This window comes from Chanodichthys erythropterus, chromosome 19 (assembly GCF_024489055.1).
Source record: "Chanodichthys erythropterus isolate Z2021 chromosome 19, ASM2448905v1, whole genome shotgun sequence".
In the NCBI taxonomy this organism is placed as follows: Eukaryota; Metazoa; Chordata; class Actinopteri; order Cypriniformes; family Xenocyprididae; genus Chanodichthys; species Chanodichthys erythropterus.
The window spans coordinates 12,499,398-12,519,296 of NC_090239.1; the positions used below are offsets into that span (position 1 = coordinate 12,499,398).

General features: G+C 37.3%; 3 protein-coding genes across 5 annotated transcripts; 1 reads left to right on the top strand and 2 right to left on the bottom strand.

Annotated features, from left to right (window-relative positions):
* Window positions 1-286: 286 nt before the first annotated feature.
* aldh18a1 (aldehyde dehydrogenase 18 family, member A1) lies at window positions 287-12,932 on the top strand. 2 transcript variants are annotated; one of them, XM_067368955.1, is made up of 18 exons: window positions 287-422; window positions 1,014-1,115; window positions 2,916-3,067; window positions 3,168-3,317; window positions 3,757-3,861; window positions 3,958-4,110; window positions 4,602-4,692; window positions 6,309-6,433; window positions 6,530-6,674; window positions 6,777-6,850; window positions 7,015-7,114; window positions 7,423-7,643; window positions 7,914-8,051; window positions 8,598-8,793; window positions 8,914-9,035; window positions 10,572-10,758; window positions 11,025-11,120; window positions 11,210-12,932. In XM_067368955.1, exons 2-18 carry the CDS (start codon window positions 1,025-1,027, stop codon window positions 11,404-11,406), a joined length of 2,343 nt encoding a protein of 780 aa, XP_067225056.1. In that variant the 5' UTR covers window positions 287-422; window positions 1,014-1,024; the 3' UTR covers window positions 11,407-12,932. The 2 variants fall into 2 exon arrangements, with proteins under 2 accessions (XP_067225056.1, XP_067225055.1); XM_067368954.1 differs by having other exon boundaries at window positions 3,958-4,116; window positions 11,210-12,931.
* Window positions 12,933-15,147: 2,215 nt separating this feature from the next.
* Window positions 15,148-16,678, bottom strand: crygmx (crystallin, gamma MX). 2 transcript variants are annotated; one of them, XM_067368924.1, is made up of 3 exons: window positions 16,670-16,678; window positions 15,928-16,170; window positions 15,148-15,423 (listed from the first exon to the last, which is right to left on the bottom strand). In XM_067368924.1, the coding sequence occupies exons 1-3, from the start codon at window positions 16,676-16,678 to the stop codon at window positions 15,148-15,150; spliced, it is 528 nt and encodes a 175-aa protein (XP_067225025.1). The 2 variants fall into 2 exon arrangements, with proteins under 2 accessions (XP_067225025.1, XP_067225024.1); XM_067368923.1 differs by having other exon boundaries at window positions 16,655-16,678.
* Window positions 16,679-17,355: 677 nt separating this feature from the next.
* On the bottom strand, window positions 17,356-18,737 carry crygmxl2 (crystallin, gamma MX, like 2). Its single transcript, XM_067368925.1, has 3 exons — window positions 18,729-18,737; window positions 18,103-18,345; window positions 17,356-17,634 (listed from the first exon to the last, which is right to left on the bottom strand). The coding sequence occupies exons 1-3, from the start codon at window positions 18,735-18,737 to the stop codon at window positions 17,356-17,358; spliced, it is 531 nt and encodes a 176-aa protein (XP_067225026.1).
* Between the last annotated feature and the right edge of the window lie 1,162 nt (window positions 18,738-19,899).

The window sequence follows — 19,899 nt, forward strand, 5'->3', positions numbered from 1 at the left end:
CGCCGCCCTCTAGTGCTAGAGACTGTGTGATTCAAACTCATGACCTACATCGTTTACCATTGTGGTTGCGATAGCGACAAAAAAAGTACTACATGGTAAATATTCTGACTTTTAACGACATTTTATTATTATTATTATTATTAATATATTAATATCAATATTATTAGTAAACACTAAAGTTTTGCGAAGATTGTGTATGTTAGGTAAGCGGCGTATCCAAGCTATCGTAAATATGTTTGTGAATCGTAACTGTACTCAGCGTTAAGCTTAGTACGCATACGCTCGTTGCGTAACTATCTACGTGGATGAACGTCAACATGGCTGAATCCATGAGAGCAGCTGCTGAGAGTTGATGTGGCACTGAAGAGCAGCAGTGGCAGTGAACTTGAACTGAATAAATAATATTTATTTTGCAGATTAAGGTATGTAAAATGATATTTACACATTTCGGCATCACACATTCACTTTGCATTAGAAATATCACGCTGGGCTATTTTATCTTCCTTCTTGCATCATCCAACGTGTCTCTAAAGAAAGTTTACAGAAGAAATAAGACGTGTTGTTCTTTAATGTCTGTATTGGTTTTGTTTATTAGTTATATTTATAATTGATATAACGCTTTCCTGAACCTCGTTGTTTTTATTATTGTTAAAAATTGTTGTAGACATCATATAATTATATCTTATACAAAATAAATATATAGGCCTACACTCAAAACGTATTAAATGTCGTATTAATATAATGAAAACATAAAACCCTGGTACTTTCTGTCAGCACATTGATGCACTTACCTTTGAATTGAATGTACTAAGTAGGTCATGTGGGTGTTTTGTGTTATAGATCAAGCTTTTGTTTACATTTACATTCACTTTAAGAAATTATGATCACATAATATCTCACATAATTGATTTATGTGGAGAACTTGCCTAGGATTTATGTGAATTGATTAGATTAATTGTGTTTTGATATCTGAATTATAAATATCTGAGATAGGCTATATTTTAATTGTACAGATCAGGTCACCATGTATCTCCAGAGGATGTTCTCCTGTTCTCGGCTTTTAGCGAGACCAAATGATCTGCAAGCCTTCAGAAGAGCTGCTTCACAAGGCAAAAGTAAGCACTTATGTATTATTTATGTACTTTGTATCCCATACCTCCTTTAAAGAAAGAAAAATATGTAGGGTAATATAAAGAAACGCTTTGCAAAACTGACTGACTGTACTGTTTAGTATATCAGTATATGCTTCCTTGTTTCTTATTTATTAAAATCTGTCAGTAATTAAAGGAGATGCAAGTCGTAGTTTCCATTCATGACCCTTGCTCCTAATTTACAGCATGTCTGTCTGTCTCATTCACTGGGTCGGTGCTCTTCTTTGAGTTCTGTCCTGTCAGCGTTTGGCTCTGCTGTCTGGCTTTGCTGATGTGGCACATTTTACTATGTTATTTTCTTTCATAAGGAATGTGGCGGGGCTTTGGTGGGTGCTGTACTTTTTGGCTTTGTCCCAGATTTCTTTTCACTTCATTTGATTGCTTTGACTTTGATTCCAGATAACTTTTGTGACTGCACTGAGACTTGTTATTGTTAATGTAGCTTAATGTCAGCTTTTGTTATGCTTTGTATGGATCATTAAAATATAAAGTAAAGGGTAGATTATGAAGTTATTAAGAACCTTTTTAATTTAATTTAACCTCTTTAATTTGAAATTTAAGTTAAAAATTATATTCAGCTGGAGTTAATGTTGGGCGGGTCTTAAATTTATTAATTGAAAGCTGATTGGGTCATGAAAGTTAGGCTGTGATGTTACTGGTTATTATTTTTCCATGGATTTTGTATTAGAAGGCCAGGGATTTTTAATAAATAAATATAGTCAATATTGATTTAATATTTTCTTTAATTTTCTGGAATCCCATAGGGACCAATAGGAATCCAATTACATTTATGCTTTGCTCTCTCTGAGATGAGTGAGATTTCAGATTCACTGTTTTGACTCAAAACATTAAGTTAACTCATTTAAAAAAAAAAAAAAAAATTACATTTAGACCCTTTTTGCGTCGTAGTTACACTCACTTAAAATATTTAATAACACTTACATTTAATATTTTTAGTCTCAAAATGGAAATCCATTTATCATACTGTATATTAGTGTACACTTGTAGCATTTAAAACAATTAAATTTAGTTTTGAGAGATTTTATTGTTAATTTATTTAGACAAAATCATATAGAATTGTATTGCCATAACTTTTAAATATTTATATGTAATTACAAATATATATGTATAATTACAATGGACTTCACTGGCAGTTGACTGGATCATGAAAGTTAGACTGTGATGTTATTGGTTATTTTTATTTTTCCCTGCTCATGTGGCTTTGTTTACACCAGCTAAAGAGAAACAGAGAATGTTATTACAATTTAGGTTATAGATTATGAAATTATGCATTGATGAATTTTGTATTAGAAGACAAGGAACCTTTTGATAAGTAAATATAGTCAATAGTGATTTTATAGTCTTTAAATCAGTTGGTTTGAATTTTCTGGAATCCCATGTGGACCAGCATAGTGTTCATTTGTTTACAATTATGCATTTAGCAGACACAGTAGAGGAACAATTTGTCACAGAGCCAACAGTATTCATAGTGTACAGTTCCATTTGTTACATTATGGGCATGCACTTCATACTTTCTGTTTTCGTTGCTTGTCTCCTACCATTTCCCCATCTGACATTCATTGGTGATACAATCAGTGCACACTAACACATAACACAGTCCATCTATGCATTCACGGCTTTCCTGCATGCCATGGCTCCTCATTGGGTGCTTTTCCCGCTCTCTTTCCCATGCAGATCCCTCTTCCTCCCTATTTCTCACACTCCGTGCTGTGCGTCAGTGGAGTAATGTGCCTTTTTTTACAGTGCCACTGGCACGGGCGCACGGTAAGTCTTTTGCCCACCGCAGTGATCTGCGCCAGGCCAAAAGAATCGTTGTCAAGTTGGGGAGTGCCGTCGTAACCCGCGGCGACGAGTGCGGCCTCGCTTTGGGCCGACTCGCTTCAATAGTAGAACAGGTAAAGGATTTGCAAATAAATCTGTGATGTAACACATTTTACTAACAAGGCGTGATGCTATATTTCAGTGTTAACACAATATGACTTTTGATTGTTTAAGGTGGCCGTGCTTCAGAATCAGGGTAGAGAGATGATGATCGTGACCAGTGGCGCTGTTGCATTTGGAAAACAACGGCTGAGGCACGAAATTCTTCTCTCACAGAGTGTCAGACAAGCCCTGCATTCAGGCCAGAATCAGCTCAAAGATATGGTAAGGAAATTTGTTAACACATTTTTTTTGGTGATAAATGAAAATGCTTTAAACAAAAATGTTAAGTTAAAGGGATAGTTCATCCAAAAATTTAAATTCTATTCCAATTACTCACTCTCATGTCATTCCAAAGAAGAAGAATTTTCGTTCATCTTCTAAATTGAAAAATCTAATTGTAATTCCATTCACCCAAAACTTTGACTCTTCAAAACGTTCAAGATCGTAAAATAAATCCATATGAGTGGTTTAATCTGAGGCTTCTGAAGAGACACAGTCACTTCATATGATTAACAGATTTAATTTAGGCATTTATTCACATATAAACATTGATCAAAGCACATAAATAGAACAAACCTCATTGGCATGTTTGAGATGGGTGAGCTATCCTTTTAACTTTAAGAATTTAAGAAGCTCAAGTTGAATGTTTTTCCTATATCAGTCACTGCCGGTTCTAGAGGCGAGAGCGTGTGCCGCTGCGGGACAAAGTGGACTTATGGCTCTGTATGAGGCAATGTTCACTCAGTACAGCACCTGTACAGCCCAGGTACATACACACACTCTCATATGCATGATGAAGCTACAAAATACACTCTTATTTTAAACCCTCATATTTTATAATGTATTTATATTGTTGCTTCAGATTCTGGTAACAAACCTGGACTTTCACGACGACCAGAAAAGACGGAACTTGAACAGCACTCTACACGAGCTGCTGCGTATGAACATCGTTCCCATTATCAACACCAACGACGCCGTGGTGCCTCCCCCAGAACCCAACAGTGACCTACAGGGGGTAAATGTGGGTACAGAGCAAAAGGAATAGGGAGAGAGAGTTTGCCCAGCAGCTTTGCCACCCATCCTCTTCCTTTTGGAACTGCATGCTGGGAGGGGCCTTTACAGATGCATGCTGGGAGTCAGAGCAATGCAGAGGCTTGATCTTTGTCTTCTGCACTGTTGCAGCCTGAGGGTTTTTCCATTCCTGTAGAAACTGGAAAGAAACTAACATTACCTCATTCACAGTACTTTCGCTTACTCTCTAGGCTCATCTACACTTGCTCTATCATGCACTGGCTGCGGGTTCAAATGTGGTTTCATGTGGAATTCTGCCTTTTTATAGACTAGACAGAGTCATTGTTCATCACACCCATTTTTGTCATAGTGATAAAAGTTCATCAGAGCTTGAAATATAGCAGTGATGTTTTAAAAGAGAAAGGCAATTTTCTCTAATTTGCATATTTGGGACTCTTCTTTTCACACTCTGTATTTCTCTTTTTCACTCAACAGGTTATCAGTATCAAGGATAATGATAGTCTTGCAGCGCGGCTTGCTGTGGAGATGAGGGCAGATCTTCTCATCGCTCTCTCTGATGTAGAGGGTGAGGTTTCAGATTTAATTTTTAGATCAGTACACTGTAATACCCGATAAGTTCAGAGTACTCAAAATGATTGTAGACACCGATTACCTCAAAAAATTTAAGTAAAGCAACCCAAATCTTTTAAGTAAAGAATAATTATAAATAATTGTCAAACTGAATTTTTTCGTATTTAATGTTTAAGTCCACTGTACTTAAAACTATTGTTTACCATATATAATGTTTCTTATTTTTCAATTAATTTGATGCATGGTTATAAAACCCAATAAATATAGATTACTCAAAACATTTAACTAAACAAAAAAAAACACAACAATGATAACCCTACAAAACTTCAGCATCACAGAAACACATTTAAATGCCAAAATAACAGAACAGTAAACAATAACACATCTTTCCCTGTATTCATTTTGTGCAAAAACACACAAAATAACACTCAATTTCAACATTTATTCTCCCTTAGAGTGTGATGCAAAGCATGCTGGGAACTTCAAATCTGCTGCATTTCAGTTTAATGTTGAATGGACTCTTGATTACGTCGGTAACATTGGCAATGAAGTGACACGGATGACGTTACTTTATATCGCTCGCTTTAGTTGTCTTTATAAGTTAGTAGTACTGTTGGGGTTTACAGTGTACCATACTTGTTATTGGTTGATTTTAGAGATTTTTTTTTTATTTATCTGTATTTATTTGATATTTACTTGTCCACTGCTATTTTTTTTTTTTTTTTACATTTAGATGACCTTTGCCATCAAGAAATGCTCACTTAAAGGGATAGTTCACCCAAAAATGAAAATTATCCCATGAATTATTCACCCTCAAGCCATCTTAGGTGTAAATGACTATCGGACAAACACAAGCTGAGTTATATTAAAAGATATCCTTACTCTTCCAAGCTTTTGAAGTCTAAAAAAGTGCTTCCATCCATGATAAAAGTAATCCATATGACTCCTGGGGGCTAATAGAGGCCTTCTGAAGCAAAGCGATGTTTTTTTTATAAGAAACATATTCATATTTAGAACTTTATAAACTAAAATAACTAGCTTCTGGCAGATGGCCTACGCAAATTGAGTTACTGCGGAAGTTGATGGGCCCCATTGACTTCCATAGTATTTTTTATTTATTTTTTATTTTTTCCATACAATAGAAGTCAGTGGGGTCCATCAACTGTTTGGTTACCAACATACTTCAAAATATCTTCTTTTGTGTTCAGCAAAAAAATTAAATTCATACAGGTTTGGAACAACTTGAGGGTGAGTAAATGATGACAGAATTTTCATTTTTGGGTGATCTAACACTTATATTAAACTTTATTCAGCAAGGATGCATTAAATTCATCAAAAGTGACAGTAAAGACACAGTTTCAAATAAATGCTGAAAAAAATGTATCACAGATATTTCAAAAACTATAATAATAACAATTATTACTTTTATATTAATATTTCTTATGATATTATTTTATAACACAACTAAGATAATATTTTGAACATAGAAATGAAGCCAAAAATTAACATTAAAGGAAAACTCTTTGTCATGCATTTGCAATTGATGCGGTCTGCAGCTTTCCAGACTGAGTAAATAATGGCTGGCTCCATCCTCTTTTGCCACTTCTCTAGGCCTTTATGACAGCCCACCGGGGTCAGATGATGCCAAGCTCCTGGATACATTTTACCCTGGGGACCAGCATTCCATAACCTATGGCACAAAGTCCAGAGTCGGCATTGGAGGAATGGAAGCTAAGGTATTATTACAGAAAGGGTATCTGAAATAGGCACACAATATAACTTCTGTTAGGATGAATGCCTGAAAATGACAGTCTGTATTAACTAAACTTTAGGTGAAAGCTGCCCTCTGGGCTCTCCAAGGTGGGACTTCTGTTGTTATTGCTAATGGTACACACCCCAAAGTCACAGGTCATGTGATCACTGACATTGTAGAGGGCAAGAAAGTGGGAACCTTCTTCTCAGAGGTCAAGCCAGCTGGTATGTTATCACACATTCTACTGAATCAGTTTTTTCATCTGACATGATTTATTTATCATTGTCTGTTAAAAGTCCTCAGATGCCACTTTTCTTCATCCACAGGCCCCACAGTTGAGCAGCAGACAGAAATGGCTCGCTCTGCTGGCAGGACTCTTGCTTCCCTTGAACCAGAGCAGGTTAGCTAAACTTTTAAACCACTATTTTAAATGACTGTCTGGATCATATGTGCCTATTTTCCCAGAAGTCATTGAATCATTGCATCATAATGAAATATCCTCGATTATTTTCATCTTAACATCTATAGACAGCACCTGTGTCACATCATTCTGTTTGTCCACAGAGAAGTGACATCATCTGTGCATTGGCTGATCTTCTCACAGAGAGGAAAGACGAGATCTTATCTGCCAACAAAAAGGACATGGAGCATGCTGCCAGCATAGGTAACAGGAAGTGATTGCTTCTCTCTAGATCAGGGGTGCCCAAACCTGTTCCTGGAGATCTACCTACCTGCAAAGTTTAGCTCCAACCTCGATAAAACACACCTGAACCAGCTAATTAAGATCTTCAGGAGCACTTGATAATTATAGACCGGTGTGTTGAGCAGGGTTGGAACTGAGCTCTGCAGGAAGGTAGATCTCCAGGAACAGGGTTTGGCAATGACCATGTGCAATGCAATTTCCCCCATTGGAGTGGCATATCACAAAGGTTTTTATTTTGGTTCACTCAATTTTAATCTGTGATGTTACAGGTCGTCTGTCTCCAGCCTTGTTGAAGCGACTCAGTTTGTCATCATCTAAGCTGAACAGTCTGTCCATCGGTCTGCGCCAGATCGCAGTGTCCTCTCAGGACAGCGTTGGCAGGGTTCTGCGAAGGACCCGTGTGGCAAACAACCTGGAGCTGGAGCAGATCACCGTCCCTATAGGAGTACTGCTGGTCATCTTTGAGTCAAGGCCAGACTGCCTGCCTCAGGTAAGCTGCACAAAATGCATGCCTATAAAAACATAGTGTTGGTTATTGTTTTAGTTTAAGTGTTTGTGAGCATGTTTATGTTTAGCTCAGTGGGTGGTGCTTAAAGATCTGGGCTGTAAACTGAAAGGTTGTGGGATCAAACCCTACAGTAGACAATCCTTCACTGGATTGCTCCTGGTTGCTCCATTGAGATTGACAAACCAGTATGTGTACTGTAAGTCAACTTTTATAAACATCTGCTAAATTACTAGATATTCCTTATCTCAACAGGTTTCTGCTTTAGCCATTGCAAGTGGAAATGCTCTTTTGCTGAAAGGTGGCAAAGAGGCAGCCAACACAAATCGCATCCTGCATGAGCTCGCCCAGGAGGCCCTGTCCATACATGGAGTCAAAGACGCCATCCAGCTGGTAATTGAAACACTTTGCACACACACACTACTGTTCAAAAGTTTGGGATTAGTACAAATATTTTTGTTTTTGAAAGAAGACCACCCACCCCCCCAAAAAAAGCTCAACACGACTGCATTTATGTGATCAAAAAAAAAGTATTTAAAAGTAAATAAAGTACAAATTTGTGAAATATTATTGCAATTTAAAAATACTGTTCTATTATAATACATTTTAAAGTATAATTGATTCCTATCATGGCAAAGCTGAGTTTTCAGTGTCACATTTCTTATTATTAATGCTGAAAACAGTTGTGCTGCTTTATAGTTTTGTAGAAACCATGATGCATTATTTTCAGGTTTCGTTGATAAATAGAGGGTTCAAAAGAACAGCATTTATTTTAAATAGAAATCATTTGTAACAATATAAAGTGTCACTTTTGTACAATTTAATGCATACTTGCTGCATATTTAAAAAAAAAAAAAAAAAAATTATTGACCTTCTGATTGGTAGTGTGTTTGTTTATGCATGTATATGTATATTCATGAATTATATATTGTGTGGCAGGTGAGCACGCGTGAAGAGGTGGAGGATCTGTGCCGTCTGGAGAAGATGATTGATTTGATCATTCCCCGTGGCTCCTCTCAGCTAGTCCGAGATATTCAGCGTTCAGCAAAGGGCATCCCTGTTCTTGGCCATAGTGAGGGGATCTGCCATGTTTATGTGGACCATGAGGCCAGTGTTGACAAAGCCATCAAGATCAGTAAGACTGCCAATGACGATTTTCTAGTTTTATCGTTTATAAAGTCCAACAATGTGGGAAAACTTGTTTTATTGTTTGTAACGGTATAAATTACACCAGTTGTTTTTATCTTTTATCTAGTCCGAGACTCCAAATGTGACTACCCCGCAGCCTGTAACGCTATGGAAACCCTGTTGGTGCATCGAGATCTCCTCAGAACCCCAGTGTTTGATCAAATCATCGACATGCTTAGAACAGAACATGTAAGACAGTCAAATGTTTCCATCCAAAGTTGCTACTTGCTAATTTAACTTAAGTTAACTTATTAACTTAAACTGAAGTGGTGTTGTTTACGCCAGGGGGAACCTGACTAAACCTCGGAGAGCTGAATCCATATGTGAAGCCCCATGAAAAAATTTAGGTGTTGTTATGGATTGTGATTTTAAATTGGATAAACAGATTAATTTAGTAGTTAAATCATGTTTTTTCCAATTGAGACAACTCACCAAGGTGAAACCTTTCTTGTCATCTTATGACTTTCAAAGAGTTGTGCATATTTTCATTTCAAGCCGCCTTGATTATTGTAACAGCCTTTATTTAGGCATTAGTCAGGCCTCTCTCTCCAGACTGCAAGTGGTCCAGAATGCGGCAGCTCGCCTATTGACGGGCACATGAAAGCGGGAGCATATCACTCCCATTCTTGCGTCTCTTCACTGGCTACCTGTCCATTATAGGATTCATTTTAAAATTTTGGTGCTCGTTTTTAAATCTCTTAATGGTTCGGTGCCAAGTTATTTATCAGATTTGATTAATCTGTATTCTCCGTCACGAGCACTAAGGTCTGCTGACCATTTGCTTTTAGCTGTTCCTAGGGCAAAACTGAAGAGCAGGGGGGACAGAGCCTTTGCAGGGGCGGCCCCGAAGCTCTGGAACAGCTTGCCTCTCTATATCAGACAGGCTCAAACACTTGAGGTCTTCAAATCTGGCCTAAAAACTTATTTTTATAGTCTGGCTTTCAATGCCATGTGAGAGCTGCTTTCTTTTACTGTTTTATTGTGTCTTAAGTGTTTTTGTTTTTTTTTGTATTATTGAATATGTTTTCTTTTTGTATGTACAGCACTTTGATAAACACTTGTTGTTTTAAAAAAGTGCTTTATAAATAAACTTTGACTTGACTTGACTTATGCACAAAATTGGAATATCGCATAAAACATTTGCGTATAAAGCCCAGTTTCCATTCCATGTGTTCAAGAGAAAATCGTCACTTCCTGGGAAAATGGCACAAAACATTTGTAATAAAAATGGAAGTTGCTGCAATTGGGGAAGCCACTGTAGCTCTTTCATTCAGAACGCGCATAAACGCTGTCATGCTATCTTGCATTCAGATGTTTGTGAACGCAGTCGTGAGTTCTGGGAGGAAATTAAACAAAATCATTTTGATGACAGACTGGCTCAGGAATTTCAGAATAACTGAAACACCATTTGAGATGCTGTGCAATGAAACGGATCCGTTGGTTGGTCCAGTTATCCAATCACATCCTAATAGAAATTTCAACAGCATTTATTTGAAATGCGTTTACTGTCGCTTTTGATCAATTTAATATGTCCTTGCTTAAAATTATTAATTTCTTTCAAAAATCTTAGTATTATATCTCCCTATTACCTTTTTTTTTTGTGGAAACAGCAGGCTTTCATATATTTTTGTATATTAAAAAAATGATCTACGAAAAAGATCTTAATGATGAGTCTACGTTTATAACTACAAATTCTTAAAATGACTCTTGATTTGACCCCTGTAGGTGAAGATCCACGCTGGCCCCAAGTTTGCATCCTACTTGACCTTCAGTCCGTCAGAAGTGAAGTCTCTGCGTACCGAATACGGGGATCTGGAGTGTTGTATCGAGGTGGTGGATAGTATGCAGGAGGCTGTTGATCACATCCATAAATACGGCAGTTCCCACACTGATGTTATTGTCACGGAAAATGGTAAGGCTGAACACACACCTGCCTTATATTGGTGGATAATCATGTATCATAAATCTAGACACTTTAGTGAGTTAATATTAAAGTTACAAGCTGTGTTAATGTTAAAAATACATGCTTCAGCTTTAAATGATGTGTTGTGAACAGAAAAGCAGTGCTGTAGTGCCATCTGGTGGAAAGGTTGTTGATGCTTCCAAACATGCATTGACATATAATTTTAAAAATGTATTTAATGAATTATTTCTTTATCTTTCATATACTCTGTGTAGAGGACACAGCAGAGCAGTTCCTTCAGCAATTAGATAGTGCCTGTGTCTTCTGGAACGCCAGTTCACGGTTTGCTGATGGATATCGTTTTGGTCTCGGTAGGTGTCTCTTTCCTTTTCTCCCCCAAACACTTAATTATTTAAATATTTCCCTTATAATCCCATAATGACCCTGTGGTGCATTGTAGGTGCAGAGGTTGGCATCAGCACGGCCCGTATTCATGCACGTGGGCCTGTGGGGTTGGAAGGACTTCTCACTACCAAGTGGGTCTTACGGGGCGAAGGCCACACAGCTGCAGACTTCTCTGAACAGGGCAGCATGACGTATCTGCACGAGAATCTTCCGGTGGCGCAGATTCTTCCTGGACGCAGAACCACCAGCTAGAGTCTTTAAGTAAATCTCGCCCACTTAAAACCCATTTAAAGACTCCCATCAAGCAGTATATTTGGAGTAAGTGTGAATGTATGGAAAATAATTTGTGGATGGAGAGCTGTTCAGAAATCCCATATATTTAAGAGTCTTTATAGCTATTTTTTTGTTGTTTGTCCCTTAATTTGGACTGTCTCAAGGGCCAAAGAGTCTTCACTTGTTTCCTGTTCTCAGAATGAACCAGTTGAACTTAAAGCTAGGAAAACACATGAAAGGTTATACCATGCCGACAGATTTTGCATTGATCCATCTTGTATATGTTGTAATTTATGTTATGATTTGACCATTGTATTGTTTCTTTGAGTAGTGAAACATATTACTCAATCATGGCAAATATGGCAATTCTGTGGAAGCTTGTTTCCACTACTGAATAAAAATAAAAAAGGTAATTGCGACTTTTTTCTATTCTGACTTTTTTCATGCAATTGTGAGTTTATCTCGCAATTCTGACTTCATAACATGCAATTGTGTGTTATAAAGTCAGAATTGCAAAATGTAAACTCGCAATTCTGACTTTTTTCTCAGAATTATGAATTTACATATTGTAATTCTGAATTTATAATATGATAGTTGCTAGTTACAAAGTCAGAACTGTGAGATATAAACTTGCAATACTGAGTCAATCAATTCCTCAGAATTGGATTTTTTAACTCGGATTTGCGAGTTTATATCTCACAATTCTGAGAAAATAAGTCAGAATTGTGAGATATTGTATAAACATGCAATTGCAACTTGATATCTAGCATTTGCTAGTTTATATCCCGCAATTGCAATTGTGACTTTATCGCACAAATATGAGAAAAGAAGTCAGAATTGTGAGATATAAACTCGCAGTTGTGAGGGGAAAAAAAAGTCAGAATTGTGAGATAAAAAGTCAGTTACCTTTTATTTAGTGGCGGAAACGAGCTTCCGTACAATTCCACCCCATTACTAAGTTAATGAAAAGAGACCTCCCGAACTGCCAATGTTATATTTATGTAATATTTAATATGTGAAATCCATAAAATGAAATTTCATGAAGAGCATTAAAAATAATGGTGCTTATTTATATTCATATTGTGTACACATAACTTCACATTTAATAGGGAAAGAATCTTTTTCATATGGCATAGTGCTGCTCAGATACAACATAAAAAACTGTATTATTATTGAAACAATATATTTCCCCACTGCTTTGTCTGTGTCAGTTGCTTTTATTGAAAAGAAAACAAAGGAAAAACATAATTTTCCTGTTCTTCTCTCATTTTCTTTTTTGTATGTTAATTGCTTTTTAATGAATAATGTGCAGATCTGTAGACATCTGTTACTGCTGTAAAAATCACCTGAGACAGACAGCCTTTGTCCTGAATTGCTACAGAAGGCCTTGTTACGTGTATTTAAAAGTGCTGTAACGCTCCACAAAATAGTGATGCTTATGGTGAGAAGCGTGTTCTGAAGATGTTAAAAAATTTTTGTATGTAGAATAAATTTTTTTTTTGTACTTTAAAAAATGCTTCTGGGTTCATTTGATGCTTCTGATAAAGACCTGAAAGTTTAATTTGTACCTGAAAGATGTTTGGGAATAGATTTAGGGAGGAAGCTGACGAGTATCGGGGCCATTTTGAACTTGATTAATAATCTTTCTTAAGTGCAGTTCAGTGTGGGAAACATCAAGAGGCTGTTCTGTTGGGAGAGAGAGACTTGCCAAGCGCTAAGTGGGACATGGAAGAGTGAAAACAATACTACAGAGGATTAATTATGTTGCTATTAGGAAAGAAGAGACTGCGAGAAGACTGAGGCTTGCCATGAAAGTGCCAGTGCCTTTTGACTTATGAATTCTTTTTATTCTCCAAAATATGTGGTTTACGCCTCAATAAGCCTTCATCAGGAACTAAAAAGATCCAGAGATGAAGAGAAACAGAGTCTTATTCATGTGTTATTGTGTTCCAACTTTACTGCGTAAGATCTATGATCAATGACTGTTTTGGATGAAAGAGGTTAAAAAATGCTCAAATGAGGAGAGTGTTACTGCCAAAACAGGAGACAAAAATACAGGTGCAGTCGTAAGAAAGCATAATTACTACAAACATGCGAAACAAAGGTTGTTATGCCGATTATCAAATAAGATCACTTTTTTGTAAAGTAACATGAGCATTGACCCTAAAATTGTACTTTCAGATGAATTTAATCAGTGCAGTTTTATTATGTTGAAATTATGACTGATAAATAATTCTTGATTTGGTACACTAAAAAATGCTGGGTTAAAAACAACCCAAGTTGGGTTGAAAATGGACAAACCCAGCGACTGGGTTGTTTTAACCCAGTGGTTGGGTTAAATGTTTGCCCAACGTGCTGGGTAGTTTTATTTAACTCAACTGTTGTATAAAAATAACTATTGCTTGCTTAAAATGAACCCAAAATATGCTGGAAATTAACATTTATTAATATGTTTAATAAAATTAAATAATTTTGATTATTATTGTTGCCTCTAGTAATTATGTGTCTGATTTTTAATTTCTCACCTGGGTTCATTTTAAGCCAGCCATATAGTCATTTTTAATCAGTAGTTGGGTTAAATAAAACTACCCAGCATGTTGGGCAAACATTTAATCCAACCACTGGGTTAAAACAACCCAATTGCTGGGTTTGTCCATTTTCAACCCAACTTGGGTTGTTTTTAACCAAACATTTTTTAGAGTGTATTACATCAACCTGCACACAATATATCACATGTCAAGGTCTAACTTGAGAGTTTAGGGCATATGGAAGTGAAATTTAAAAGAACTGGTCTCATGGCAAGCCATCGGACCTTCACAGTCAGTACAGCTTTAATTGAACATTACTTGAGGCGAAAACTCATATTTCTTGTGTTTCCTTGATCTTTAGAGATTCAAACGTGCTCCCTGCAGAGCCTAATTTTTTCAAATCTATAATTAATCGTCAAAGTTATTTATTCATTTGTATCTTTGCCAATTATGGGCTTCTAATTAAAAATTTCAATAATTGATATTTATCTCTGAAAGGCCTCGGTACCCATACCTTATGAAAAATGCATGAGCTTAGATATGGACTTAGATTTGTTTTGTGTTCTGAGAGAGCTGCATGCTTGGGGCTAAGACCAGGCCACTTTGACTTTTCCTTTTTGAGTCTGCGTTGCCCTATGATGTGCTGCTAATATGGGGAATCTTTCAAGGGCCCAAAGCGTCTGCTAGACATCATGTGATCCTATAAAAGTCTTCTGCTCTCCCATCCTCAGATACCCCTTTTTTTTTGTTCCTTAATAACTTAAGTTCAAAGAACAAGCCCGTTTCCTTAATAATTTTCTTTTGTCTCTTGGGCACAAGATGGCGTCATGCGCGATCAAGACAATAGACGTATACTCATACGTCAACGTTTTGACATGTTTTCATTCATTGCGTTGCATTCAGACTGTACAAATGTCATTTGTTTGATTTTAATACATTTTTCCTTTATTTCCAGTTGTAATTGGGAAGGGAAGGGTGCTGATAAAATACACAGTTTGCTCGGTCAACAGTGCTAAAGAAGACAGATAGCCCTACTTAAGCGAGGCTAAACGGCACTTGAGCCGGATTACAGCAAGCATCACAAATACATTCAGCAGGACCACCTCGAGGTGACTGAAGGTTAGACATAGTCGCTGCATGGACAGGCAGTGCTGTTGACACACTGGGAGAGGTGGTTGCGTGATTTGGATCTTCAGTTGAGGTCAGTCACACGTCGCAGGGAGCCCATGGTAGGACTTGGACTGCCCCACTCGATGTGCCTCCTGTATTCGCCAGGACGCAGGAAGAACTGGCGGCCAGTGTAGTTGGGGTGCTCATGGAGGATCCAGTAGCCCTCCATGACATTGGCTGAAGAGATGTCTCCATTGTGGAATCGCTGACGCAGGTCAGGGCAATCTTCATTCAGCTCCATTGCCTGACCACCGAAGTCGGAACGCTCAAAGATCTTCATCCTGTAGTTTCCAGTGTACTGAGGAAGGAACAACCAGTCACCTTTATTTATATAGAGCGTTTTACAATACAGATTGTTTCAAAGCAGCTTTACATTGATGATAGGAAAATAATGCAACAAAATGACCAGTGTTATATAAAACAGTTGTTTAAAGGTGAAATCATTTTCTACCGTTTATGCATTTGTAACTTAATTCCCTCCAAAAATGAAAAGCATTGCTCTTATTGATCAGCCTGACATGGCAACGTTTAATCAGCCATTAGCTTGAGTTTAGGGTTGGATCTATTCTGTTTGGCAGACCAATGGCAAACCAGGTGATTAGTGGAAAACCTGTTTGTTATAGAACAATCTCAAAAAAAGATTGTAATTAAAAAATACTCAATAATTATTTTTGGTGAGCTAGTTTCACTCAACATAGCTTAACCTCTAACATTTTAATGCAATAAGAAAAGTATAACCTCTCATGATAGATACTTTTTAATACTGTTTTCTACTAATATTGATTATTCAGTAAAGACTCACAGGAGGAACCATGCGGCAGGAACGAATGCAGTCGTTGAATCCAGCCCAGTGCTGGAAATCAGGGTATTCACCCTTGGAAAGCATGTACTGATATCCACCATAGTTGGGCTTCTCGTAGGCCACCCAGCATCCACTGTCTACTCGGATGGAGTTGCAGCGAGAAAAGTGGGACTGCATGTCAGCGCAGTCTCCACTGCACTCATAGTGACGGCCCTGGAAGCTTTTGTCTTCAAAGAAAGTAATCTGTTGGATGTTATAATGAAAGACAAATACAGGATTACAGGTGCACTTTAAATTTGCAGTTTCATTATTATCAGATTTTGATATAGCTATAGAAATGTTAGACAAAAGTCTACAATGTACAGATTTAATCTTAAACAGGACTAAAAGCAGTCTGGATTTTTGTTTCCTTTGCACTTCATTGTAGGAATCATGGAATGCTTGGCACCAAGTTATTTTGCATATGATGGGTACAGTAAAAATCATCACCATATTTATTTTGTCCATAAAATACCCTTAGTGCAAGCATGTATGAATATAACTCAAAGTGAATATTTATAAAACAAAATGTCTTTTTTTGATCCAGTGCTTCAGTTGTTTCATCATAAACTTATATTTCCTTCACCTTGATTACAAAAAAATATTAGCTGTTCTATATTTTTGTAAGTATACATTTTGAAGAGTTAAAAGCCTGCTTTTAGTTTAGATCTGTATAATTTACAGACGCAATTTTGTCACTTACCTTGCCCATTGTGACTGTTCTCGAGCGGACCAAACCATTTCTGAGGTCAGGACCTCTTTATAGACCCAGCATGGATCAGGGCTTTGTGTGTGACTCACAAAACTCTGTCTGGTCAGCACAATGTGTTCTATAGAGTAAATGCGACTGTAGATCTGCCAGCATGCGCACCCTTTGTGTCTTTGCTTTTTTTCTCTCTCTCCCTCTCCAAAGACAGCACCACTGCACTTTTCAGTGCTTGACAAAAAAGTTGCAAACTCTGCTTTTAGTTGCTCCAGGGCTTTATATGTAAATGCCATGAACTGGCAGGACACATAAATGAGGATAAAATGGTTATATGAAATTGGGATATGAATTGATTTTAACCAGATTTAATTGAAGTTGACTTCTCAGTTCCTGATTTTTATTTTATTTTTTTATCAGCTTGTTTTTTTTGGTTTGGAATGAGATTAAAATAAATTCTTCAACCATGTCAGATTTATAAAGATGAGTTTGGCTTGAAATTGCCATCTTTATTTTGATGTGTATTGGGCAGCGGATCAGTGGATCCTTATTCGAAAGAGAAATGGCAAGCTGAACAAACTTTGTTTCCTTCGCTAATAATTCAAAATGTAATGAAGAAAAGACAGCATGCAAGAACTGTTTTAAATAGTTTTAATGTCTTTAATGGGAATAAAAAAGGACCGCTTTTACATTAAACTGCTCCTCATTCTTCTAAAGGAGCCAATCATGGGATTCATGCAACCCCATTCCATGCAAGCTCTGTACTCTCCGGGCCTCAGGAAGTACTGACGGCCTCTGTAGTTGGGGTGCTCGTAAAAGATCCAGAAGCCCTCCATACAGTTACAGGAGTAGATGCCGTGGTGGCCGAAACGGTCGTAGACATTGGGGCAGTCGTCTGTGAATTCCATCATGTGTCCGTACATATCAGGTCTGTTGTAGATTCTCATGCGGTAGGCTCCTCTGTACTGTTGTGTAGGGAGAAAAACCAGCAGTTAGGCTTTAGAGGAATCAATAATCAGGGCAATGCAGACACATTTGAAAGACCAGTTGTCAGAACTTTAGGGAGGCAAAACTCTGAATTCTTCATGTCACTGTTGAGACTGAGCCTTTGAACATGACTTCCTGCTGTACTGCTGTTTCAAAGATTTTCAAGTAGACGTTTAGTCATTTTTGTCGAACAAACTCTAGTGACAGTGTCATGATTCTTCCACTGCCAAAAACAGAGATGAATGGAATTATGATGAGCTGCGCAGTCATTGGAGTGTGTCTTGCTCCATTTCAAATACCTAAATCTCCTGGTGGACCTGTGAACCTGTTTTTTTCCCTGCATATATGAATTACTTCAAAGGGCTCGTTGATTGACGTTGCTTTCTTTTTTTAAAAAAATGGTGTCTAACCGTGTGAAATAAAACCCATCAGTTTGATTGACTTACTGGGGGGAACATCTGACAAGATCTGATACAATTGTTGAAGCCCATCCAGTGGTGAAAGTCAGGATACTCCCCACGGCCCAGGACGTACTGATACCCCATATAGTTGGGCTTCTCGTACCCCACCCAGTGACCCCCCATGACCCGGATGGAGTTGCAGCAGTTGAAGTGACTGTAGGTATCATAGCAGTCAGAGGAGCACTCATAGGAGCGCCCCTGGAAGTTGCGGCCTTCGTAAAAGATGATCTGATGACAGAAAGACAGTGATTTCAACAGGCACAGGAAGTAGAGGGGGTGTTCAAGGATCAGAGAAATAGGGCAGTTATGTGTTTGAGTGAATATCCTGCTTCATTTTGTCCAGTCTTAAATATTGTATATATGTCATCTTATTTTTAGCTGTGGGTGACAATAACATATAAAGCTGTGTTTATAGTCAAGTCATGAAAAACCAATTTGTAATATATACATTCATAAATTAAAATTGTATTTTGGATAGAGATACTTTTCTAGTCAATAATAATGTCCCTTTATTTGGTTATATCATATATAACCAAATACTATATTATATGAATAGCAATTTTAAACAGCCAGTGTCACTCTAATTAGAAGGTACCACTATCAGCGCCTACCTTTCCCATGCTTGCAGATCAGGATGTCCGCGCCGTTCTGCCGTACTGTCATAGAGTTCCTGGTGGACCTTTTATACTCTTCTACGAATGTATAGATGCTGCTGCCAGAGGCACGTCATAGAGACTAGAGTTTACCTTTGAAAACGTCACAGACCTTTCCCATTATTCATTTCTCTAAAAACAACTAAAGCCACACTCCCATTATTCCCGAATGCTAGAGTTTACCTATACAAATTCCCCTCACCTCATGAACCTTACCCGCACACCAAGCCTTGTTCACCCATGACCTGGTGATGTGCTCTTTTCACAACAGGCCACAAAAGGATCAGGAGGTACCATAACAGGCCTTTCTGTATATGGCACAATGTGTAGTAAAAATGGCATGTAAACAATTTTAACTGAGTGTACAGGTTTCATTTGATTTAAATCAAAGTTAGTCTACTTTTAGGTAACCCCTTCAATGGAACGTTTTCAAAGGGAGGGTACATGGCGGCCACAAGGGGGTTTGAGAAGATGAACCCAGGTGAAAAAAAAAGTTTCTATGTATGTACTTAAAGTGCTTTGTTTTCGCACACTAATTTTGTACTTAAGTACATTTTAGTTCATAATTCATAGTTTCTCAAAATAGCACAGTTAGATGTTCTTAAGATTATCTTAAAGGGTTAGTTCACCCAGAAATGAAAATTCTGTCATTAATTATTCACCCTCATGCCGTTTTACACCCGTAAGACCTTTGTTGATCTTCGTAACACAAATTAAGATATTTTGGTTGTAATCCAATGACTCAGTGAGGCCTCCATAGCCAGCAATGACATTTCCTCTCTCAAGATCCATTAATGTACTAAAAACATATTTAAATCAGTTCATGTGAGTACAGTGGTTCAATATTAATATTATAAAGTGACTATTTTTGGTGCGCCAAAAAAACAAACAAAATAACGACTTATTTAGTGATGGCTGATTTCAAAACCCTTTAATTTTGTACTTAATATACTAAAAATTCTTAATGCTCGAAAATAGAGCACTTTAAGTAGGCTACATTATTAAAATGCACTTTTTTCACCTGGGAACAAGGCCAACTAAGATATTAATTAAATATGTTTAATATTTATACGATTTGTATTATTTAGGACTGCAACAATTGATAAAATCGTTAATAATAGATTGAATA